The sequence below is a fragment of the Antechinus flavipes genome, chromosome 2 (genome assembly GCF_016432865.1).
Source record: "Antechinus flavipes isolate AdamAnt ecotype Samford, QLD, Australia chromosome 2, AdamAnt_v2, whole genome shotgun sequence".
NCBI lineage: Eukaryota > Metazoa > Chordata > Mammalia > Dasyuromorphia > Dasyuridae > Antechinus > Antechinus flavipes.
The window spans coordinates 36928426-36954850 of record NC_067399.1 but is presented as its reverse complement, the minus strand read 5'-3'; the positions used below and the strand labels follow the sequence as shown (position 1 = coordinate 36954850).

At 37.5% G+C, this 26425-nt stretch overlaps 1 pseudogene and 1 gene segment (V, D, J or C); both read left to right on the top strand.

Moving 5' to 3' along the window:
• Positions 1–3661: 3661 nt before the first annotated feature.
• Positions 3662–4244, top strand: LOC127546384 (immunoglobulin kappa variable 3-11-like; annotated as a pseudogene).
• Positions 4245–13189: 8945 nt separating this feature from the next.
• LOC127546383 (immunoglobulin kappa variable 3-11-like) lies at positions 13190–26355 on the top strand. The segment is given in 4 exon segments: positions 13190–13248; positions 14052–14185; positions 14363–14672; positions 26262–26355. Coding segments are annotated over 4 exon segments (597 nt in total).
• Positions 26356–26425: the final 70 nt, after the last annotated feature.

Sequence of the window (26425 nt, the reverse complement as noted above, 5' to 3'; positions counted from 1 at the left end):
CTCTGAGGTTTTCAGGGCTCATGGGGACAGAGTGAGGTATTAGAAGTTAATGCAACTGTTTTTGAATCAGTAGAATAGACTCACTAGACTTAGGAAAAAAATGTTCATCATGTCAGTTTTCTTTTCTCTAAAATGAGAGGGCTGAAATTTAACTCTGCCTCCCTCCCCTCTTTCTTCTCTTCATCTATTTTTCATTCCTTAATATGTTATTTTGAGGTGTTTTTTTCCCTTAATCTGCTTTTTCTCTGTTTTTGTGTTTCTCTCTGTGTCTTTGCTTGTCTCTCTCTTTCCTCTCTGTGTGTCTCTCTGTATATAAATGTATATATATTAATATATTATATTAACATATGTATATTATATATAATATATTATTAATATATGTATTATATTATACATACAATAATAAAAGTAAATAAATTAAATATATGTATATAAATTAAAATATACATGTTATATATGTATATATAGATAATGTAGATATGTGTATAAATATGTATATATGTATAAATATATACATATGCATATATGTATGTAAATACACACATATATAATGAGCACATCAATAGAGTGATTCCATTTTTAACTATTTTAAAGAAAATTCTGCAAATGAAATTGTATTTCAAGCTTGGTATTTCCCTTGCATTTGAAGCTCTTTTGGTCTCCTTCATATGACAAAAGAGTTTTGCTGGTTAAACTTTCATATTAAGTCATTCTAATTCATTCCTCTGCCGCTTTCTGACATCCTATTTTAAAGTATTACGATGTTTTTAAATGTGTCAAGGTAGAATTATTTTAAAATGCATGTCTCACTTTTCATTGTTGCTGAAACAAATCAGTAGTCTGACTATATAAAAATCTTAATAGAGGAACGGGCCTTACATTAGTAATGAATAATTTCCTGTCCTGGACAATATGATTACTCTCTTATTTGGGGCATACCATGTCCACCTCCTACAAAGCATTTTCTGAAGATAATATGAAAGCTCTAGGCAGTGATTCTCAAACTTTTGTTTTCAGTATCTTTATCCTATTAAAAATTATTGAGGAACTCTCTAAAGCATTTTTGTTTATCTGGAGATCCCCAGGCTTCTCTAGACCATACTTTGAAAACCACTGAGGATTGTGGTATAAAATCATGTTTTATTTTCATTCCTTCTTGATCCACATATTTTTACCATTTTAAGTGATTTTCAATTTTGAATTGAAGCCAATGAATACCTTAATAAATATTGATTTATTTTAGAGAGACTTCTCAGATTTGCTAGAATTGCTCTCCATTTTTTCTACACAACAATACTTAATTTGCATGAGTTTGTGTGTTGTACTTTGTTAATTAAATGTGAAAGTGTATCCTACTACTTTTTCTTAAAGCTAATTAGTAAGCATTTTTCAGCATTACACTGATTATACTTATCATCAACTTTTCAATTTCTCTAGTTATAAGAAACAATGTTTCTTTAGAGTATTATAATATATTACATATAATGTGATACATGTACATCGTTTGGTTTTGTTGAGCTTTTTTTTCTTCCTTTTAAAAAATGTGTGTGACAAGGGATATCTTACTGACCTGAAGAGGTAAGAGGAATATAGTAGTAAATAAATCTGATTAAAAGTGAAATAAAACAGTAAAATTTTCAGAAGTCAAAATAAACAAAATAATCATGATGTGGATTTTATACTTTTATGTGCAATTGTTTGGAAATAACAACAATTGTATCAATGACATTTAAATGCTTTAAAGTTTGTAAAGTCTTTTAAAAAAGTATCAACTTTTTAAAGGCACACAATCATACTAGTGGGTAGGGGGAGTGAGAAAGGTGAAATAGATGATATATGACTTGTGCAGGGATTCACAATTACTAAATGTTAGAGGCTGGATTTGATTTCAGGGCTTCCTGATCCCAGGTCCAGTGCATTATCCAGTACCCCAGCTGATCATCCCTAGTCGAGCTTAATTGACAAGGGAAGATTTCAAAGTGATGGAACCACTCCTTTCTGGGGGCACATTTTTATTCTGTAAATGCAGTCTCTCTATTCTTTCCAATAACCCAGTTGTGGAATAGATCTGATCCTGAAGTGAGAAAGAAAATGCCATCTGGAGGCTGCTAAGGACAGGAGGGCTGAAGTCTGTCTGTGGGACAGCAATGCTCCTTGTCTATGAGGTGAGAGCAAGGATTGGCCCTTGTGTGCAAGGGTGGTTCAGAGACAGGACACAGTGATGGGGAAGAGCAATGGGGGACAACTTCTGAGCACAGCCACGACTTTGCCCCAGTGACCCCTGAGAGGTAGGGAGAGGAAGAGGGATGGAGAGAATGTGGGTTAGCCTTAGGGGGCTGGGCAAAGGCAGAGCCTGTAGGTATCTTTAGGAAGAGGGCTGCTGATGGAAGGGGAACAATTTGGTCTGAGGGAAAGAAATTTTCTTTCACTTCTACATCCAATTCTAGTTTGCAAATCATATGACCTTATAAAAATAAAAAGCCCCTAAAAGGCTTTTTATTTTTATTTTATTATTAATTTTTGGAGGTTTGAGTGACTTGCCAAGGATCACACAGCTAGTAAGTGGCTGAGGTCACATTTAAACTCAGATCTTCTTGACTCCAGGTGCTCTGTCCACAGTGCCATCTACTCTCCTCCACCCCAAATGTTTTCTAAAGGATCCTGTGGCTATTCCATTTGCATAGGAATTCATATCTCAAGATTCCCAGATCATCTCTGTGAAATAAACGAGGAAGAAAAGAGGGTTTTTTTTTCTTACTATTTAGGGGTCAATCCAAAGCTTGGTATCTTATGCTGATATTTTAATGAATGAATAAATTAATGACTTAAAAATAGAGATCTGGCATTTATTATAGGCCAAACCTGCGCTAAGAGTTGGAAATGCTAGGGGAACAGTAAAGTGGTCCCTGCTTCCTAGGAGCTCACAGAGGAATGGGGAAAGATGCCATCTACAGGAGATTTCAGCTGCCAATTGGAGGGAAAGACCTTGGAGTTCTCTGAGTACAGCAGTAAAGTGATGTGGATTCATCATTAATGTAATTTCTTTGAATCAAACCAGATCTATTCCTGATGCTGAATCATTTGTAATTTCCAAAGACTTTGGTAGCAGGAACTTTCCCCTGTATCTGAGGTAATTGTGCTGTGGAGAAAAAAGTACAATGGTACAGGAAATGACTTCCTTGTGTTTTACTGAGTTGAATGTTATAAATTCTTCCCTGATGATCAGACAGTCATAGCAATCTCTGTGAACTAGTGGGGAGGAAGATAAGAATCATGACTGGTGGGTGGATGCTTCAAGGCTGGAATGGAGGGTGACCTTTGAAGTCACTGACCACATATGTGAATCTCTTCCAGGTTGGTCCTCCTATGATCCTGATTTTCTTGCCTTCTCTAAGGTTTTCAGGGCTCTTGGAGACAGATTAGGTTCTAATCCCACTGGATTATCCCCATCCCAGTATCACAGAAGGGGACTGCTGCAGTGACACAGCTCAGGGTTCTGGACTAGCCAGGAGGGGAGATCATTGGACCTGCTTCTGAGCAGAAACCTCCCTCCCTGGGCTGTTTTGCATGGCTCTCTCCCAGCACAGGAAGCTCCCTGCTGAGAGCAGCTATAAAAAGACAGCTGGGGAGGAAGGTGCTGGGCAGCTCAGAGCTCAGGCACATGGAGATGGGGTACCAGGCTCAGATGCTCTTTCTCCTGTTGTTCTGGATCCCAGGTGAGTGAGGAAGAGCAGAGAACCATATATTTTATCAGACTGGGCAAGATTAGGAAGGGGTAGGATTCTGGGGGTCAGAGGAAACTATGACTCTGCACTGGGGATCATGGGGCGGGACCCAGCCTTGAAGATTTAATTCACCACGGTGTCAGAGAGATTTCTCCTGCTGTGAAAATAAACTGGCTTTCTCACTATTTCTCGTGTTGGTGATTCCAGATGCCCAAGGTGCCATTGTGCTGACCCAGTCTCCAGCCTCCCTGTCTGGGACTCCAGGAGAGAGACATGTCCTGCCGGGCCAGTCAGGGTATTAGCTATTACCTGAACTGGTACCAACAGAAACCAGGGGAGGCTCCCAAGCTCCTTATTTATTATGCAACCAACCTGTACCCAGAAGTCCCTTCTCGGTTCAGCGGTAGTGGTTCTGGAACAGAATTCTCCCTCACAATCAGCAATCTGGAAGCTGAAGATGCTGGAGCTTACTATTGTCATCAAAGTTATAGTAATCCTTCCACAGTGCTACAGCTCTGAACAAAAACCTGCTCAACAGCTGCTGGGGATGCATCATCACCCTAGGGGTTGTCTCCTCCTCAGCTGGGATGAGGACAGCTGGTCTGGGCTACCTCAGGGGGGAGATTTCTAGGTTTCAGAGGAAAATGCTGGAGCTATGAGGAGTTCCAGTCTTGATTTTTATCCCAACCAACAATCATGGAGTGACACATGAGACCCAAAGTGGGGCTTCTCTAACCTAGACCTGACCAAGAGTCCCTTTCCCAATCCTCACCAAGTGTTCTTATAGCATTTACTTGAAGGCTTCCAATACAAAGGGACTAGCTATCTAGACAATTAGGTGATGCAATGGATAGATAAATGTGGTGAGGAAGAACTGAGTTCAAATCCATTCTCAGGCATTTCCTTGCTATGTGATTTTGGGCAAGTCACTTAATCTTTGGTCCAATTTTATTATCTGCAAAATGGGAATCATAATAAGATCCATCTCCTAGATGTATGTAGATCAAGTGAGATAATGATTATAAAGTGCTTTGTAGTGTGTGGCACTTAGTACTAGAGAAATGTTAATTATTATCATTATAATTACCCTCAGTACTAGATTATCAGTTATCTTTCTCCATAGTTCTCATTGTCAGGGAGACTGTTTTTAGGTTAAGCCTAAAGTCTGCTTCTCTGCTTCTCCTCACTTTGTTCATATTTCTGTGCTTTGGTATCAGGCAGAATAAATCTTATCCCCATCCTTGTCACATCCCCTTGAATGCTAGCAGGCAAATACTACAAGCCCCATGTTGATCCTTCCCCAAGCTCAGCCTTCCTGGCTCCTTCAAACAACCTTCCTGTCTCTGGGCCTCTGGCCCTTTCCCCATCCTGGCTGCCTCCCTCTGCCTGGGCACCGGCCTGCCTCATGTCATTCTCCAATGGGGCATTGTTAGGGGAGCCACCTGCTAGTGGCTATTGGGGATCTAATTTTGTCCAGCAGAATAGATCCCTTCATGTGAGAGGATGATAATGATACAAGGAGACTGAGAGGCAGGTGTTTTTCCCTCTTGCCTCCGATTTAGTTCATTCCTAATTCACAAGCAATATCTACTTCAGTAAAGACTGATTTGCAATTCCTTCAAATGTGCTATAATTCACAGCTGTGGGGGCTTTTGGAGAGCTGACCTCCCCTTACTTAGGTGCAGTCCTTAACAGAGCACCCAGGAGGGAAAGCAGGTTCCAGGGGAGCTCTGACCAGGGCAAGCCTAGAACAACTTTGGATCTAACAGGAAGTGAGTTATCCATCTCCTAACAGAGAAAGGATAGAAACAAAGGCTGGAGATCTACATGTCAAGCACAGCTTCTTTGCGGATTTAGTTTATTTGTCTTTGTTTATTTGTGGTTTCACTAAGGCAGAGCTCCCCGAGAGCATCACAGTCTGTCTCATACAATGACTGGAGTTTGGGCCTTCCAACTTTGCAGATGACAACTCATCCATTTATACTCCTATGTGAGAACCCTCTTGTCATGTCTTTCCTAAGTTCACTGCAGGGACTCTACCCAAGATAACAAGGCTCTTCTCCAATGTTGTGGACATCATTAGGACACAATGGAACATATGGATCATCCAACAATTGTCACTTTCTCTTGCCACCTGTCATGTTTGTGAATTTACATTTTGGATGATGTACTTTATTCCATTTCTTCTTATTCATTCTCTCTCTCCATTTGTTTTTCACTGCTATATGACTTTCCATCCACTTCTCTAAGAACTCTAGAAAAATGAGACGTATAAGGACTGCAATGATGTAAATGAAAACAAAAACATCACCAAAAACTGAATGCATCATCCCTTCAATGACCAAGCTTGACCTGGGGAAAGAATTGAGAAATTGAACTTTCCCTTCTCTGTAATACATTGTGTTGACTTATTGGTTGATTTTACTAAACTGTTCCCTCTTGTATTTTATTTCATATTATTTGTTACACTCCTTTGAGTTTAGTAGATGGCAGAGACACATTTGTTAATTAATGTAAAAAGAAATATATTAAAATATCTCAAAATAAACTAGTAATAAAAAGGAATCTGTCCATGAATCTACTTCCTTATTGGAAAAAAAAGAACCTACCACATTGCTGCCTCTTTCTTTTCTTAGTTTGTGTTTTAAAGCAGGGTATAATACTGAGTAAAAGAACTTGCTGAGTTTTTTTTTTAACAAATAAATATACAAAATTTAATTTAAAAAATAAATAATGATGGGGCTTATCATGTTCACTTGTTATTAAATCTTTTCTCAAGCTCTAGAGGCATGAAAATTCTGCATAGTCTACAATCCTGTTCTATTTTATTTCTTCTTTCTGATCCACATTTTTTAAACATTTTAAGTGATTTCTAATTTTGAATTGAAGTTAATGAAGACCCATAAATATTGAATTACTTTAGAGAGGCTTCTCAGGTTTGCTACAATTGATCTACATTTCTTCTCTACAATAACTGTATTAGATAAATTGCAGTAGTTTGTGATGCTCTTTGTACATGCCCTCTGTAAGTTCTATGCCACTGCCATGGAAAGATGACCAGCTCCTTTTTATGAAATAAAAGTGCAGAATTATCTCTAGGGTACCAACAGCTGAGGGAGAGCATTAAGAAGCAGGGCAGAATTTAGAACAAAAGGAGTATGGGCACTCTGTCTTAACACCAAAAGGAATATAGAGCGAAAATTTATAGTCAGGACTGTGAGGAAGCCAATTTTAACTGGGTCTCATAAATTGGTTATTAAATATTCAGTGAAGATTTCCAGCTCAAATACCAGCAAATTCTATAAATTGATGCTTAATTTATTGTATATTGACTGTCTAGATCTAAGAAAAGTGGTCATAATGAAGATTAAATGTGAAAGTCTATCCCTTAGCTTTTTCATAATGCTAGTTAGTAAGCATTTTCATCATATACTGATTATATTTGTCATCATCCTTCCAATTTCTCCAGTCCTAGAAATGATGTTTCTTTAGTAATTTATAATATATTACATATGATGTGAGAAGTGTGCACTGTTTGCTTTTGCTGAATTGCTTTTTCTCCTTTCTTTTTAAAATCTTTATGACAAGGAAGATCTTGGTGACCTGAGGAGATGAGAGAGATATTTGTAAGTAAATATGATTTAAAAAAATAAAAGAAAACAAAATTATTAGAAGTCAAAATAAACAATATATTCATGATATGGAATGTATTACTTGGTGTGCACTTCTTTGTAAATAACAAAAGCAATGACATTAATGAAGTGCTTTAAAGTTTGGAAAGTGCTTTTAAAGTATTAACCCTTTTCAGGCACACAACCACACTTGGGAATGAGGGGTATTTTTATGCTGAATGAAGAGATGAAGAAACTGAAATAAACACAGGACTAGTGATTTCTTCAGGTGTTAGTACTAACACTGTACTAAGTGTTAGAGACTAGATTTAAATTCAGACCCTCCTGATATCAGGTTCAGAATGCTATCTACTGCACTAGCTGGTCATCCCTAGTCAGGTTTAATTGACAAGGGAAGATTCTAAAATGATGGAAACACACTTGTCTAGGGGGCATATGTTTCATCTGTAATTGCAACCTCTCTGCTCTTTGCAATATCCAGTAGTGCAATAGATCTGATCCTGCAGCAGGACAGAAAATACCACTTGGAGGTTGTGGAGAGCAGAAGGACTGGAGCCAAGGGCCAGGGTCTCGCTTGTGGGACAGTGATTCTCATTTCCTGGGAACTGAGGACCAGGACTGGCTGTGCGAAGGATGCAGGGGAGACAGAGACAGGACATGGTCATGGGGAGGAGCACCTGAGCACAGCCATGATCCTGCCCTAGTGACCCCTGAGGGGCCCAGGAAGGACTAGGGATGGAGAGGGGCAGGGCAAGGTCAGAACCCATAGGTATCTCTGGGGAGGAGGCTGCCAACTGATGTGGAATGTCATAATCTACAGGAGAGAAGTTTCCTCATACTTTTATATCCAATTCTAGGTTGGGAATCATGTGACTTTAGAGCCTTTTAAATTTTAATTTTTGGAGTCAGTCAGGGTTATAGTATATGCCCACAGTTAGACAATAATAAATGGCTGAGGTTATATTTGAATTCAAGTCCTCCAGACTCCACAACCTGTTTTCTATCCACATTGTCACCCACCGACCTCCCCAGTCCTTTCTAAAGGAGCCTGTGGCTATTCTGTTTCCATGGGAATTCATATTCCTAAGTTCCCAGATCATCTTTATAAAGTAAGTGAAAAAGAAAAGGGGGTTTTCCTTATGGTTTAGGGGCCATCCAAAGCTTAATTTCATATGCCATTTTAGTGAATTTAATGAATGCCATTTAATTAATTAAACGAGTAAAAAAGAATTAAACAATTCTAATTAGGCTCTTATTATGGGTCAAACCCTGAGCTAAAACCTGGAAACACCAGGGGAACCATAAAGGTCCAGCAGCTGCTGAGGAAGCCATCAGTGCCCCAGGGGCATCTCCTTCCCCTCATTTGGGACTGGGCCAGCTAGTCTGGGCTGCCTTGGGGGTTTCTAGGTCTCTGAGGAAGAGGTGAGCAAAGGGGTCTCACAGTATGGATGTACATGGCTCAGTTATCACCCACAGAGCTGGAGAACAATCATGGAGTGACACAAGCCAAACAATGGCTTCACACCCCAGAAGTGGCTATCTAACCCCTGACCATCAGTCCCCCTTTCAAATCCACATCTGTTTTAGTCTTTGTTTGAACCCCATCAGTGTAGGGGGATTAGCTACAGAGGAATTAGTGCTGTAATGGATAGAGTCATGTTGTAAGGAAGTCCCGAGTTCAGATCCAGATTCAGCTATTTCCTAATTGTGTGTTGGCTCTTAGTAAACATTTTAGGAATGTTAGCTGTTATCATCATTATTACTAGCTCCAGGACTGGTTCATCAATTGTCCTGCTACATAGTTCTCATTGCCAGGGAGTCTGTTCTTAAATTAAGGTTAAAGTCAATCTCTCTGCATCTTCCCTTTTTGCTCACCTCTCTGTGTTTTGGTATCAGGCAGAACAAGTCACACTCCATCCCTTTGAATGTCACATCCCTTTGAATACTTGAAGGCAGTTACTCCATGCCCCATGTCGGGTCTCCTACAACCTAAGCCTCCCTGGTTCCTTCAGACAACCTTTGTTCTTCTTGGCTTCTGGCTCTTTCCCCATCCTGGCTGCCTCTCTCTGCCTGGACACCAGCCTGCCTCAGGCTATTCTCCCATGAGGCACCCAGGAGGGAAAGCAGGATTCCAGGGGAGATCTGACTAGGACAAGCCTAGAACAGCTTAGGACCTAGGAGAAAGGAAGTTTCAGACCTGACAGAGAAGGGATGGACCCAAACCTGACACATGTCAGGCACAACTACCCTGCAGATTCAGTTTGTTGGACTCTGTTTATTTGTGGTTTCACTGAGACAACACCATGAAGGCGTTGCAGTCTGTCACTCACGGAGTCTGAGCCTTCCAACTCTGCAGATGAGAACCTAGCCATGCATGTCCATGCTGTGGGACCTCTTTTGTGATATTTTTGCTAAGTTCTCTGGGAGGACTCCCCCCAGACTATGGAGCCTTTCTCCATTTTGGTGGATATCATCAGGTCACAGTGGAACAGTTGTGGTAAAAGGAAAGAATATAAATTTAAGTCAAAGTAAAGTAATTATAATATGTAACTTATGGGTGACTATGCCCTTGTTGAAAAAAATAATACTGCCCTTTTTTTCTTTAGTTTTTATTTTAAGAGGTATTTTAAAATTTTGCTTTTTTATGGTATTTTTGATGGGGGGTGGGGGGAGACAGAGACAAGATGGTAGAGAATAGACAAGTTTTTTATGTCCCTCAGATTAATACCAGATCAAGCCTTTGAACTGGAGTTGGAGTGACTTAGAAGAACTTCAGAAAAGGTCTGCTAAATTGGGCAGGGGTGCAAATGGCCCAACAAAAGCACAATACAAGGTCACAATGCAGAGAAATTCCCTGGGGAAAATCTACTGGAAGGCTCTTAGACAAAATGTAGCAGCATTGGCTGCTCTGTCCTGGTCCAGAAGTCAACAGATCAGCAGACTAGCAACTACAGAGCAAAACTCAATCTTTAAAAATGAGCAAAAAAGCAAGAAGATCTCTGACCTTAGATGATATCAGAGAAGAACAGACCTTAAATCCTGAGGATACTAAAGGCAAAACAGCTTCAGATGAAGCTTCAAAGGGTAAAAAAGCTGGTCTCCAACTCAAAAGGCCCTCTCAAAAGAATTCAAAAAGGACTTTAAAAGAGAGTTAGAAGGAAAATGGGGAAAGGAATGAAAGCTTCGCAGGAGAGTTTGAAAAGGGAAACACAGAAATTTTATGAATAAAACTCCTTAAAAAAGATTTGGCAAAATGGAAAAAAAAAAACCCAACTCTTGAAAAACAGAATTTGTGAAGTGGAAAAAAAAATCCAGTGAACAAAATATCACTTCTCTTCCAGGAGGTGGGTGACACATTTCATCATTGATTTTCTGGAAACATGATTGCCTTGGTTATTATACTAATCAAAATATTCTTTGTTATCTTTGCTGGATCCTTATGCTTACCCATACCCTCTAACTGTAGGTGCTCCTCAAGGTTCTGAATTATTTCCTTTTCTCTTCTCTCTCTATAATACTTGGTGACATCATTAGCTCCAATGGATTTAATTACCATTGATTTGTTGACAATTCACAAATCTACCTTTCCTGCTCCCATCTGTCTGCCATCTTCCAAGATAGTATTTCCAACTGCCGTTCAAACATAATAATTGGAAGTCCTGGATTCATCTTAAACTGAACATGTCCAAAATACAACGTTCTCCCTTCACATTCACTGTCCTCTATTTTTCCCAGTCTTGTAGAGGGCAACAACTATCTTTGAAATCCCTTAGGCTTTCACCTAAAAGTCACCTTGGACACTTTACTATCTCTCACTACCTCCCTCTATCCAACATCTAAGCAGTTGTTAAAAACCAATCCCCTTGCCAACATTTCTCAGATATATGACCTTGAATCCCTTGACATTGTCACCATCTTAGTGAAAGCCCTCATCTTTTTAGGCCCAGATTGTGACCAGAGGTGCTAGGGATACTGCTTAACTCCTCCTCTCTATCCTTCTCGAATTCATCCTCAATTCAATTACCACAGTGATTTTTCCTCATGCTCCTGTCTGACTGGTCAGTCTTCTTACTCATAAATTCCAGTGGCTCTCTTTTGCCTCCAGAATCAAACAACAACGTTCTATATGTCATTCAATATTTTTCATAACCTAGCCCCTCCTAATTTTCCTGTTTTCTTCTTTTAGAAAAATGCATTTGCTCATTTATTTTTTCCAATCTATAGTATTTTTTTCCAATTACAAGCAAAGATAGTTTTCAACATTCACTTTTATGAGATTTTGAGCTCCATATTTTCTCCCTCTTTTCCTTCTTTCCTTCCTCCCCCAGACACCAAGTACTTTGATACAGGTTTTAAATATACAGTCATATTAAACATATTTCCACATCAGTTATGTTCTGAAAGAAGAATCTGAACAAAAGGGCAAAACTATGAAAAAGAAAAAAAAGGTAAAATAATGTGCTTCAATCTGGATTCAGACTCCATAGTTCTTTCTTTCAATGTAAATAGCATTTTCCATCATGATTCCTTTGGAATTGTTTTGGATCAATTTATTGCTGAGAAGATCTATGTCTATGAAAGTTGATCATTGAAAAACATTGCTATTGTTGTGGACAATATTTTCCTGATTCTGCTCCTCTCACTTAGTATCAGGTCAGGAATTATAAGGAAGATCATTGTTGAAATATAAAAAGGATAATTTCAATTATTTTAAATTAAATTTAATTAATTAATTTAAATTTAATTAAATTTAATTTAATTTCACAGCATAATAATAATTCTGTAGTCTAGGATAAAAGGATTGCAGAAAATTAGGAGGAAAACTTTTACAGACAATCTCTCAGACACAATGGAATTGGGTTGGAATACTAATATGATGTAAGAAATGATGAGCAGGTTGATTTAGAAACATGGAAACACTTTGATCTATGAAGGAAGATTCTACTCAGGCTTTAAGAAACAGATGACAAGTGGAAATAATAATAGTATGGTTTTTAGCATGTATGTATTAATGTGTATGAGGATGTATGTGTATGTTTATAGATACCTGTGTTTAATTGTAACCTACTTCAGAGGAGTGGGGTAAGGAAGATAAAAAAATAAAGTAAAAGGTACACAGGAAAGAATAAAAGAAAATCAGCAAGGAAACAAAGAAAACACATTCTACTTTGAAAAAAAATGGACTATTTATAATATAGATTTTCTTGATATAGAAATTTATTGTCTTGTATTGAATTCTCTCCTAATGTCTGCTGTATACATGGCAATGGTTTTTTTTTTCACTTTGTATTTGTTTAAATTTTTAAAAATTCATTTAAAAAGATCCCAAGGATAATCTAATTCAACTCCTTAATTTTGCAGACATGTAAATCATGATCCTTTCTATAATTCTAGCTAATAAATACTATTGTCAGTTAAAAACAAATTTATGAGTATGAGTAATTCCCCAATTGATAAATAGTCAAAAGATATGAATAGACAGTTCAGTAAAGTAAAGAAAAAACTATACATAGTCTATGACAAAAATGCTCTAAAAACTTCTGATTAGAAAAATACAAATTAATACAAATGAGATCTCATCAGGCACTTATCATATCGGCCAATATGATGGACGGGGAAATGACAAGTGTTGAAGAGATTGTAGAAAAATTGGGACACTGATTTCCTGTTGGCGAAACCATAATATGACCCAACAATTTTGAAGACCAACAATTCCGAAAACTGTGTATATCCTTTGAACCAGCAATACTTCTCTTAGATATGTTAACCAAGTTATTTAGGTAAAAGAAAAGAATTTAAATATTTAAAAATAGCAGTTCTCTTTCTGGTGACATGGAACTGGAAGCTGAGGAGAAACCAATCAACTGTGGAACAGCTGAACAAATTGTCATGTAAGATCAGGATGGAATACTGCTGTGCTGTAAGAAATGATGAGTTGGGTGATTCTTGTATGAAACTATGAAGAAGGAAATGACAAGAAGCAAGAGAATATTGTCCACGACAACAGCAATAGTATTCTAAGAACAACTTTGCACAACTGAGAAATGATGATAATATAAATACTGATATCAACTACAAAGGACCTTTAAAGGCAGATGTTATCCACAGCCAGAGAAAGAACTGAAGACCAGAAATTTGTATAGAATAGTTTAATATATATCAATATGTACTTACATACACATATTTATGTTTAATGGCAACTCTATTTAGAGTGTAATGTACAGGTACAGAGTAGAAAACAAAACAAAACAAAACAAAAAACGGAAGAAAATGAAAAAAAAAGGAAGCTTTGAAAACAATGTGCTATACTTATTACATTGTCCAAAAAAGGGAACTTGTAAAATAGAAATTCATGTTTTTATATTAAATCTTTTTTTATGCTGTGCTCTGTCCATGGAAATATTCCTTTTTGTGTTTCTCTGTATTAAAGTTCAAAATGAATAAAAGCTTAGAAAAAGAAAAATGTAATTAAGAAAAATTACAACAAAACATTGATAACATATTTCAAATCTAAATCAGCATATAACCCATAGGGAACTTTGTTCTGACACCATACTTTTGAGGAATAGACAGAACTACAATTTCTTTTGTGAGTTAAACATTGATATTTTTAATGCTTGACAAGAAACCTCTTAAGATTATTCTGCCTTTCTACTTCCCCCTGCCCCATCTGTTGATTTGCATGTTTCCCCAGGGACAGCCCCAGATCCTTAGACCCAGATAAATGCCAGCTTATGGGTGAGGTCTCTGCTCAGCAGTATCCAAGGCCAGGGGAGGAGATGGGGGCCCAGGCTCAGCTCCTCTGCTCTCTGCTGCTCTGGATCTCAGGTGAGGGATCCTGCACATGCTCCATTGCTTTCTGGCCATCTCTGGGATGTGTCTGGGGGAGTATGGGAGAGACACAGAAGATTCAGCCTATTCCCCTCTGCTTCATCTTTCTGAATTGAAAGTCCAGGACAATGAAATCATATGGATCATGTTCTGTCTTTTTTTTTTTTATTCCAGGTTCCAGGGGGGCCATTGTGGTGACTCAGTCTCCAGAATTTTTGTCAGTGTCTCCAGGAGAGAGGGTCACCCTTAGCTGCAAGACCAGCTCGGGTGTTAGTAATGATTTAGATTGGTACCAACAGAAGCCAGGGGAGGCTCCCAAGCTCCTAATTTATTATACAAACAACCTGCATACTGGGGTCCCTGCCCGGTTCAGTGGCAGTGGATCTGGCACAGATTACTCCCTCACAATCAGTAAAGTGGAGACTGAGGACGCTGCAGTCTATTACTGCCAGCAGGACTATAGCTGGCCTCTCACAGTGATACAGCCCCAAACAAAAACCTGTCCAGCAGCTGCTAGGGGAAGCATCAGTGCTCCAGGGGCTTCTCTTTCCCCAGAGCAGGGATGGGGGCAGCTTGTTTGGTCTGCCTGGGAGAGGGAGTGGTTACATGTCTCAGAGGAAGATGCTGGGCCTGTGACAAGTTCTGACCTTCATTTCTTTTCCAGTCACTAATAAAGAATTGACACAATCTAAATAACTAGCTCATATTCCCAAAATGGATTTCTCTACCTCATACCTGACCAAACATCCCCTTTCCAAAGGGGATTTTATATGCCCTTTTATAGGCTTTTTATAGCCTTTGCTAGGAGATCTCCAGTGTGGGGGGACTAGTTACTATGGGAGAAATGGATGGAGCCAGGTATGTTGTCGGGAAGGGCTGAATTCAAATCAGCTACTTCCAAGCTGTATGATGTAAGTCACAATCTTTGTTTCAATTTTCTTGTCTAAAACGGGGATCACATTAGCAGCTGCCTCCTAGGGTGATTGGGAGGATCAAGTGAGAAAGTGATTGTGAAGAGCTCAGCAGTGTGGCCGGCACTTAGTAAGCATTGTAGGAATGGTAGTTGTTATAATTACCACTATCTATAACACTGGATCGTTGCACTTCTACATAGTTCTCACTGCCAAGGAGTCTCCTCTTAGATTGAGTCTAAACCCGACCTCTCTGCACCTTCCCTTCTCTGCTCACATTTCTGGGCTTTGGTGCCAGACAGAAAAAGTCCCATGTTACACCCCTTTGGATGCTTGCAGGCAAGTACTCCATGCCCCATGTTGGTCCTTCCCCAAGCTAAGCCTTTCTGCTTCCTCCAGGCAGCCTTCCTGTCTCTTGGTCTCTGGCCCTTTCCCCATCCTGGCGGTCTCACTCTTCATGGACACCAGCCTGTTTCAGACCATTTTCTAATGGGCACCCAGGAAGGAAAGCAGGATTCCAGGGGAGCTCTGGCCAGGACAAACCTAGAACACCTTGAGACCTAGAAGGGAGTTACCAACTCCTGACAAAGAAGGGATGGACCCAAAGGACAGAACCATGTCAGGCATGGCTACTCTGTGGATGAAGGATAGCAGAACACCAGGAAAGCATTGCAGTCTGTCAGATACTCACTGGAGTCTGGGCCTTCCAGCTCTGCAGGTACCAACTCACTCATGCATGCCCGTACCATGAGATTCCATTTTTCACATCCTTCCTAAGTTCATGTGGAGAGCTCCACCCAAACCAGGGGAGCCCTTGTCCATTGTTCTGGATGTCATCAGTATATAATGCATCATGTGGTTCATCCAACAGTTGTCCCATTCTCTTGCCAACTACCATATTTCTGAGCTTACATTTTGAGCGATGGACTTTATTCTCCCCCTTCTTAAGAATTTTTTTTCCATATATTCTTTTTTTGACATATGACTCTCCATTGACATTTCCAAGCACCACTGGAAAATAAGACATATAAGGATTTATGTTTAATGACAACTCTATTTAGAGTGTAATGTACAGGTACAGAGTAGAAAACAAAACAAAACAAAACAAAAAACGGAAGAAAATGAAAAAAAAAGGAAGCTTTGAAAACAATGTGCTATACTTATTACATTGTCCAAAAAAGGGAACTTGTAAAATAGAAATGCTGTAATGATGTAAATGCAAATAAAAATGTAGCAAAAAACATAAATGTCTCAATCCTGCAACAATTAAGTTTGATGTGGGAGAGAAGTTGAGAAATTTGCTCTTACCTGATTTGTATTATGGGGTATTGATTTATTTTTTCATTTTTATTGAACTTTTCTCCCCTACATTTTTTAACTATTTGTTATATTCCTTTGGATTTAGAAAAAAGATTTTACACACACACACACACACACACACACACACACATTCATAGACACACACACACATATGTGTAAACATACTATTAAAGGGTGAGGGGGAAGACAATTTTCACATACCATAACATTGTATACAAAAAATGTATTAAACACGAAACTCTGAATCTCCATTTCATAGCCTTTGCTTGAAAACATATGACAAATCATTTATTTCATTTTCTTCATGTCCTGCCTTTCTATACCCTTCTCAAATACTTTCTATCATCTTCAGGGCATTTAAAAAATGTTATTTTCCCCCAATTTTTCCTTTACTATTGCCAACATTACTTACCAACTTTCTCTTCATCCCTCAACAATTAAAACAGAAAGAGATAAAACCAAGAAAATTGTAAAATAAAAACAGAGTCCAACAGAATATCCCCATAACTGTGCCTTGAAATATGTCTCTTTTCCTTGTGTCCATCATTTCTCTGCCAGGAAGTGGATAATACACTTCATCATTGGTTCTCTGGAGACATGATTGCCTTAGTCATTATGTTGGTTAGAGTTTTTTCTCTCATCTTTACTGGATCCTTACCCAGATCATGCCCTTTAATTGTGGGTTCCCCTCAAGGTTCTGTCCTAACTCCTTTCCTCCTCTCCCTCTATATCATTACACTTGGTGACATCATTAACTACAATGAATTTAATTATAATCATTTTGCTGACAATTCAGGAGATCTACCTCTCCTGCCCCTATTTCTCTAACCCCTCCAAGCTGGCATCTGCAACTGTCTTTCAGTCTTAATTGCAAATCTTGAGACATCCTAAAGTCAACATGTCCAAAAGAGAAATTTCACATTCAACCTTACGCTCCCTCTACTTTTCCCAATTCTGTGGAGGACAACATCTACCTTTGAAATCCCTAAGGCACTAACTTAGGCACTAACCCTATTTTCCTCCCTATCTCTTACTGCCTCCCCACACCTCACATCTGACTTGTTGCTAAAACCTATCAATTTTTCCTTTGCAATATTTCTCAGATGTGCTCTCTTCTCTCCTCTTACATTGCTAGCCTCCTGATGCAGGCCTCTCAGTCCTGGCCAGAGCTGCTAGGGGCTGCTGCTTGCCTCCTTCCTCTCCCCACTCTAAATATCTTCCATTCAGTCACTACAGTGATTTTTCTAAATTGTCTAATTTTCTAAATTAAATCTTAATTCTAAATTTCTAAAGTTCACATCTAACTATGTCACTCTTCCTAATCAATAAATTCCAGTGGCTCCCTGTGCCCTTCAGCATCAAACATTACTATTTCTGTTTGGAATTCAAAGCCTTCCTTATTCCCCAAATGGGTTTTTTTTGGCTGCATTGAAGCCACTCGAGTCCCTTCTGGACTGTTAGTTCTTTTCTTCCTCTGTAGGTCAACATGGCTTCAGAGTGATAGAAACTCTTTCCAGAATGTAGCTTTTCAAAGAAAACTCAATGGTTGGATTTCATGGTGGATAGATTACTGCCTTTAGGCTTATGAAATAGTTTCTCTCTAACACTCTATCAAGATTTACTAATGATAATTAGAATTTATAAAATGTTTTGGAGTTTGCAAAGCACTTCTCAGAAATTTAATCATTTAATTTCTATTCAATTGTGTCTCTTCATTCAAAATATCTGACAGTCCTCTATTCCACTGAAGATTCATTTTGTTCCCTTCAAGAATATATTCAGGTCTTCAGGATAAGGGAAAGTACAAGGAATCTCATGTCTAAAATTCATATCATAAATATGAAAAAATGACAAAGCTCCAGAAAAGAAGCATTTCAAGTCATAATGAATGGCTTGATATCACACAAGACTTAGCAACTCCTAGAAAAAAACCATAGAAGATCCCAGAAAATAAGAGAAAACCAAGAATAACTCATTCTGCAAACTTGAGTTTAATCATATAGGAAACAATACAAGGAAGTAACAAAGAGGCAAGTAGTATCTTGATATCAGGAATTAAAAATGAAAGAAGAGAGTGGAGTAATGAATATCCAAGCAGGAATAACTCATCAGGCGGAAGGAGATAGGAACAGTATAAGAGCTTGGATCAACATGGTTTCTGAGCTCCTTTTCTCATCTAGAATTATGATGTTAATTTATATAATGAAGTTACTGTTGGTGGATGTTAGTAATAAGAGGTGCACCTGATAATAAACATAACATTTTCTGTCTCATTCTTCTATTCCCCCTGGAAAATATTATGTCATCATTGTTCTAGCAATAGTTGATCAGCTGAGGTGGTGTGGTATATGATTTGGCCACCAGATGGTAGTCCAGATACATATTAATAAGTCTGTTCCATTCGTTTCCCAACACAAGTATTCTGAATCAGTAATTCAGTCACTTCAATTTCAACTTAAGTCTGCCAGAATTACATGAACATGCCCCAAATCAGACAAATACAAAATCTTCAACTTCTCGAGATCCTATCTGATGCACTTCCTTCATTCCTTTAGTCAATAAACTTTCACATTCAGAGAATTGAAAAATTCATTATTAAAGGCCATATGGTTTATAAATAGAGTTAGAGAGCACAGTTAATCCTATAAAGTCACAAAAATTGTTATTCAGGTAAGGTTGATTTATCTTTCTCCCTCACTGCCCTTCAGCCTTTCTCCCACTGATCTGAAGGGAAAAGAAGCAAACAAGATTGAGTAATGTTAATATTTAGTGGGAGCTTCTCCCCCAAAAAGGAAATAGGGGAGATAGTATCTGAATATGCATTTCCTGAGAATAAAGAAGGTAAGTGGTTTGTCAAGTTAAAAAGAAAAGATAATTTCTTATCAATATTTTAAGTTGGGATTAAGCTATCAATACCTCATAATAGGTGAATAAGGAAAGTTGTGCAGTTACTGACATGGAATGGGTGAAATTTATGTTTCCACAATAGCTAATCTATTGTTTTCTCTCTTCAAGATACAAGCTGATCTCTCTCCTTGAAGAAGAAGATGAAGGGATTTAAAGAACACCATGCTATTCCTCAAGTGAATAATGTGTGTGTGTGTGTGTGTGTGTGTGCACGTGTGTGTGTGTACCATTTGTGACAGAAAATGGATACACCAATCCTTGTTAGGCTATTAGGAAGAAAAGGAGAGGAAAAATGAAAAGAGAGATATAGAGGAAGAAGTGATGGAAAGAACCAAAGTTGATAGATTGCATACATGCCTGAGCCAGGTGTACTTCAACCTTTAGTAATACATCAGCAATAATATCTTCCTTACATAAATTAGTATTATAATTACAGAGATAGAAGACAGACAGAGAGAGATAGAGGAGGGAGAAAGAGGGAAAGGGAGAGGGAGAAAGGGAAGGAGAGAGAGAGGGAGAGGGGGAGATGAGATGGAGGGAGGGAAGGAGGGAGGGAAGACAGGAGAGGACGAGAAACATTCACAGGAAGATAATGGAGCTAAAAAATCATTCCTCTTCAATTAAAAAAATGTCAAATTGACCCCAGTACAAAAAGAGTTCCCAGAAAAGCTCAAAAAGGACTTTAAAAATCAGGTAAGAGAAATGAAGAAAAATTGAAAAAAATATGTACAATCCAAAAAAATAAAAGTATGAAAAGAAAGTCAATCAACTTGAAGTAGATAATCAAAAACTTAAGGAAAAAGATAAATTCTTGAAAACCAGAATTGGCAAAGGGAAACTGATGATCATCTAAGACACCAAGAAATCATAAAACAAAATCAAAAGAATATTAAAATACAAAAGAAAGTGAAACATCTCCTCTGAAAAACAACTGAAAAGGTTACTGGGGGGGAGGGCAGGTATTGCTAGAACCTTACTCTCATTAGGAATGGGTTAAAGGGGTAAATATAGATGTATATATGTGTGGGGTATGTGCATGTGTGTATATATGTATATGTATATTTATATAAAGTCTACACACATATAATACACAAATACAAATAATTTGTATAGACATACTTATATGTGTGTATATACACATGAGTGTACACACACACATACACCACACACACACACACACACACACACACACACACACACATATATATATTTATTTATATATGGACGTCCAGGAGATGGGGGCAGGGGGATAAGGGAGAGACTTTTAGAGGAGTGCTCAGGTTAAGGAATAGGAGGACAAGGTAAGTAGGTAAGTAAAACAGAGAAGTGAGGAGATAGGGTAAATAGAGGGAGAACTATAGATACTAAGGAAAACCAAGAAAGAGGAAAATATACAAGTAATTATAGATTAGAATATGACTGGGGCAAACTATTTAATTTACCATAAATTCATCATAAAAAGAAATGGATAGCAGTTTCAAAATTTAAATTTAATGATAAGTCCCTTTCAGGAACATTATGATAAATATTTTAAAATAATTACTAATTTAAAAATTATTTTACTAATAATAACAAAGTTTATTTGAAAGAGCACAAGGTCATGAATCTCAAAGAAGCCAGGAATAAAAGATAAAAAGGAAGTAGATTCAGCACTATAAGACCATAATCTATATTGTAAGGGAGATCATTGTTGAAGTATAAAAAGGATATTTTCAACTATTTTGAGTTAAAATTTTGTAGTATAAATAAAATAGAATAGAAGGACTGAAGAAAATTGAGGGGGAAATGTTCACAGTCATTCTCTCAGATCAGATGAGATTGAGTTGGAATATAGCTGTGGTGTAGGAAATGATGAGCTGGTTGATTTAGAAACATGGAAAGACTTGAACCTATAAAGGAAGATGCTACCCAGCCTCTGAGAAACAGATGACAAGTGGAAATGGGCACAGTATGGTTTTACTTATATGTGTATGAGTGTATATGTATATGTATATGTGTGTTTGTAAAACTCTATGTATAACTGTAGTCTCCTTTAGGGGAGAAGATGAAAAGAAGAGGAAAAAATAAAATAAAAATCACACAGTAAAGGGCAAAAAAAAAATCACAAGGAAGCAAATAAAACATGAATTACTTTTTTTTTGATGTCTAGTTAAGGTTTTATTGCAAAAATGTGTATCTTATTCAAGATCACATAACTATGATGAATCATTTGTAAATGATGGGATAAGGGTATGAGTTAGGTAGCATGGAGACTTCAAGTCATACTTACTGAGTAAATCCACACCAAATCTCTAGCAAATGTAGAAAGAATCTGATTCACATTTTCAAAAAGCAAAGGCAAAGGAATGAATCACGGCAACTGCTACAGAACTTGAAATATGCTCTGAAAGACTTGACTAATACTTCATAATCTCCTGGAAATGAGTATTAGATTTATAAACTAGTAGTTGAATAGGTCTAGGCCTTTTTTTTAAAATAACTTTTTATTGACAGAACCCATGCCAGGGTAATTTTTTTTTACAACATTATCCCTTGCATTCACTTCTGTTCCGATTTTTCCCCTCCCTCCCACTACCCCCTCCCGGGCAAGCAGTCCTTTACATGTTGAATAGGTTACAGTATATCCTAGATACAATATATGTATGCAGAACCAGTTTTCTTGTTGCACAGGGAGAATTGGATTCAGAAAGTATAAATAACCCGGGAAGAAAAACAAAAATGCAAGCAGTTTATATTAATTTCCCAGTGTTCTTTCTTTGGGGGTAGCTGCTTCTGTCCATCCTTGATCAATTGAAACTGAATTAGGTCTCTTTATTGAAGAGATCCACTTCCATCAGAATACATCCTCAAACAGTATCGTTGTTGAAGTATAAAATGATCTCCTGGTTCTGCTCATTTCACTTAGCATCAGTTCATGTAAGTCTCACCAGTCCTGTCTGTATTCATCCTTCTGGTCATTTCTTACAGAACAATAATATTCCATAACATTCATATACCACAATTTACCCAACCATTCTCCAATTGATGGGCATCCATTCATTTTCCAGCTTCTAGCCACTACAAACAGGGCTGCCACAAACATTTCGGCACATACAGGTCCCTTTCCTTTCTTTAGTATCTCTTTGGGGTAAAAGTCCGGTAGAAACACTGCTGGATCAAAGGGTATGAACAGTTTGATAACTTTTTGAGCATAGTTCCAAATTGCTCTCCAGAATGGTTGGAACATGAGTTACTTTGAAAAATACTTTGTAGTATTTATTATATAAATTTTCTTGTCATGAAAATTTATTGTTTTATACTGAATGGACTGCAGTATACATGGCAAGGCTCTTCTTTTTCCTTTCTCATGTAGTATTTAAGTTTAAAATTAAAAAAAAAATTTTAAAGACCCTAGGGATAATCTAATTTCATACCTTCATTTTACAGATAAGTAAATTGAGGTTTGCTCTATAATTCTAGCCAATAAATACTATTAATAATTTAAAAAGACAAATTTATAAGAATATAAGTAATTCCTCAAATGATAAACTGTCAAAGATATGAAGAGGCATTTTTCAATAAAGCTATAAAATATGATAATCAATCATATGACAAAAATGCTTTAATTCACTCCTGATTAAGAGAAGTACAAATTAAAACAACTTTGAGATATCAGCAAAAACCTTTCAGAGTGGCTAACATGATAAAAAGGAAAATGACAAATGTTGGAGGGTAAGGAACGGGAATAATTGGGACACTGATTTACTACTGGTGAGACAATAAATTGATCCATTTATTTTGGACAGCGATCTGGAAGTGTGCCCAAGAAATTATAAAACTGTGTTGACATTTTGAGCCAACTATACCTCTTTTACATTTTTTTACCAAGATAACAATAGGAAAAGGGAGAGAACTTTAGAATATTAAAATATAGTAGCAGCTGTCTTTGTGGGGTCAAAGAACTGGAAGTGAGGAGATGCCCAATGACTGGGTAATGGCTCAGCAAGTTGTGAGAGATGATTTTGGGAATGTTACTGCTATAAGAAATGATGAGTTGAGTGATTCTAGAAAAACATATGTTTGAAATTAAGAATGAAATGACCAGAAGTAAGAGAATATTGTCCACTGTAAGAGCAATGGTGTTTAAAGTACAACTTTGAACAACTAAGACTTTTTTTTAGCATTATGAATATTTATAATAACTTTATTCCACATATGCAAAAATGTTTGTGTCAGCCCTTTTTTTAGTGTCAAGAAACTGGAAACTGAGTGGATGCCCATCAATTGGAGAATGGCAGAATAAGTTATGGTATATAGATGTTATTATTGTTCTGTAATAACCAACAAGCAGGATGATTTCAGAGAATCTTGGAGAGAGTTACATGAACTGATGCTAAGGGTGAGCAGAACCAGGAGATCATTGTACATGACAACGTCTATATTATATGACGATCAGTTCTGACGAATGTGACTCTTTCCAACAATGAGACTGGTACTAGTTCATGATCTTGTGATGAAGAGAGCCATCTACACCCAGAGAGAGGACTGTGACAACTGAACGTGGATCACAACATAACATTCTCACTCTTTTTGATGTTCACTTCCATTTTGTTTTCTTACTCATTTACTTTTTTTTTTGATCTGATTTCTCTTGTACAGCAAGATAATGTATAAGTATGTTTATACAAATTGGATTTAGCATATATTTCAACATGTTTTACATTTTTTGAACTGCTTGTCATCTAGGGGAGGGGATAGGGTGAAGGAGGAGAAAATCTGAAACATAAGGCTATGCAAAGGTCAATGTTGTAAAATTATCCATGCATATGTTCTGAAAATAAAAAGCTTTATTAAAAATAAAAAAAAAATTAAATTAAATAAAGAAATTGTGCCTTCCCTATTTGTGTTATATTCCATTAATTTACTGGTTGGTTTCACTTAACTGTTTTTTCTTTTTATTTTATAGTATTTGTTATATTCCTGCATGGAGAAATATATCTAGAAATAAAAGGAAAAAGATATAAGTAAATTTAATTAATATAAAATTAGTCATAATTTTTTTCTTCCTTTTCTTTTGTTTTCTTTGTAAGAGTGCTATACTTGAGTGGGAGAATGGGCTGGGATTTGTTTGTGAATCAATATAAAATGTTTAATAGAAAAATTAATCTAAAAATAAAATTTTTAAAAATCAAAATGAAGAAAGTATTCATATTATAAAATTTATAGATACCTGTATACCTCTTTTGGAAAAATAATAACTTCCCCCACATGCCCTGTCCCACACACAGATAGTTTATATGAAAGAACCAAATGGGAAGTCAGAATAAGTCTATAATGAGTTTGTAAAAGAAATATATTGTCAAGATTTAAGTGTCCATGATTCCAACAGCACCTGCATGACCCACATATCTCAAAGTAATGAAAACTCTCTGCCTTCATATGCATAGGGTTATGTTTTTTTAAATGAATTCAAAAGTTGAACATAAAATCTATTTTTTAATAATAAGTACTCTCCCTACTTTCTCTCTCCTTTGTTTCTCCAAACATCTCCCAGGCCTCACCCGGAAAAACTCATTTATTTGGTTTTTCTGGTTCAAACCTATATATCAAGGATTATTGCACATTACTCTTACTAGTCAAGCAGCTCCATGTATAAATTTCTATATATGGTATTCTATCTCTAATGTACAGCAAAGAGAAAAGTGGAAGTTTGTAACTTAAAAGAACTGAGCTGGAACTAGTATCATAGCCTCTTACTAGACTAGGATACATTTTTCATCTTGGCAGTTTCCTCACCTATAAAATGAGATGACTGAAATTTACCTCTTGCTCTTCCTTCTTTTTTCCATCTGTTTTATCCCATAAAAGTGTCCTGATGTGATTTTTTCTTTAATCTGCTCTCTTTCTGCCTCTTTTCCTTCTTTCCTTCCTTCTTCCTTCCTTCCTTCCTTCCTTCCTTCCTTCCTTCCTTCCTTCCTTCCTTCCTTCCTTCCTTCCTTCCTTCCTTCCTTCCTTCCTTCCTTCCTTCCTTCCTTTCCTAAGAAAGCAGTAAAGTTATCAGAAGTGAAATGTTGATGGGTGCAGATAGTGGGGGAACTCTGGGTAAGGCATAAGACCCTTCAGCCCAGAGGGAACCTGCTGACAATGTCTGCTTTGGCTCCCCATCTCCCCTTGGGGCATCTTATCCTTCCTGAAAAGTCAAGGAGGGTGTAAGCACCTCTGTTCTACTTGAAGCAAGGGATACTTACAGTAAAGAGGCAGTTACATATCAATAGCAGGGTGCTCATAGTTAGCACTTGCACAGTGTGCTGTGGTGATGTAATCATACTAAGGTATTTAAGGGCTGAGAGAACTTGAGATAAATGGACCATTTTTGTGAGTCTCCTGTCTCCTTTACTCCTCCACTAAGACCAAGGACTTGGTCTGATCCTGAGATCCTCCAGAAAGCTAGTCTGGACGGTATATTTTGGCACCCCAATTTGGGGGCTCTAGAAAGCATACTACAGTGAAAAATAAATAAAATAATTCAAGATATAGAGTTTGTTGCCTTATGTGCCCCCACTTTAGAAACAATAATAATGAAAACAACAACAACAATAATGGTATTTATAAAATGCTTTAAAGTTTGGAAAGTTTTAAAAGTATTAAATCTTTTTATTGACACAACTACAATGGGAAGAAGGTGCTTTTGTTATACCCAACTTATAGATGAGGAAGCTGAAATAGACACAGTATAAGTGATTTTTCCAGGGTTTCACAACTACTAAGTCTTAGAAGCTGGATTTGAATTTAGACGCTCTGGATTCGAGGTTTAGTGTGTTATCCACTGCATTCCCTGGCCATCTCTAGTCAGGATGGGTTGACAAGGAAAGGTTAAAAAAAATGGTAGCACTCTTGTCTGGGGGCACATGTGTCATCTAAATGCAGCCCCCCCTATTCTTCCCAATACCTTGCAGTGCAATAGATCTGATCCTGAAACAGGGGGGAAGATACTACCCGGAGGCTGTGGAGCCAGGAGGCAGGATCCAGGGTCCATCTGTGGGACAGTGATACTCATTGTCGGTGAGCTGAGGATAGGGACTGACCTTGTGCAGGGGGCGGACAGAGGTGGGATACTGGG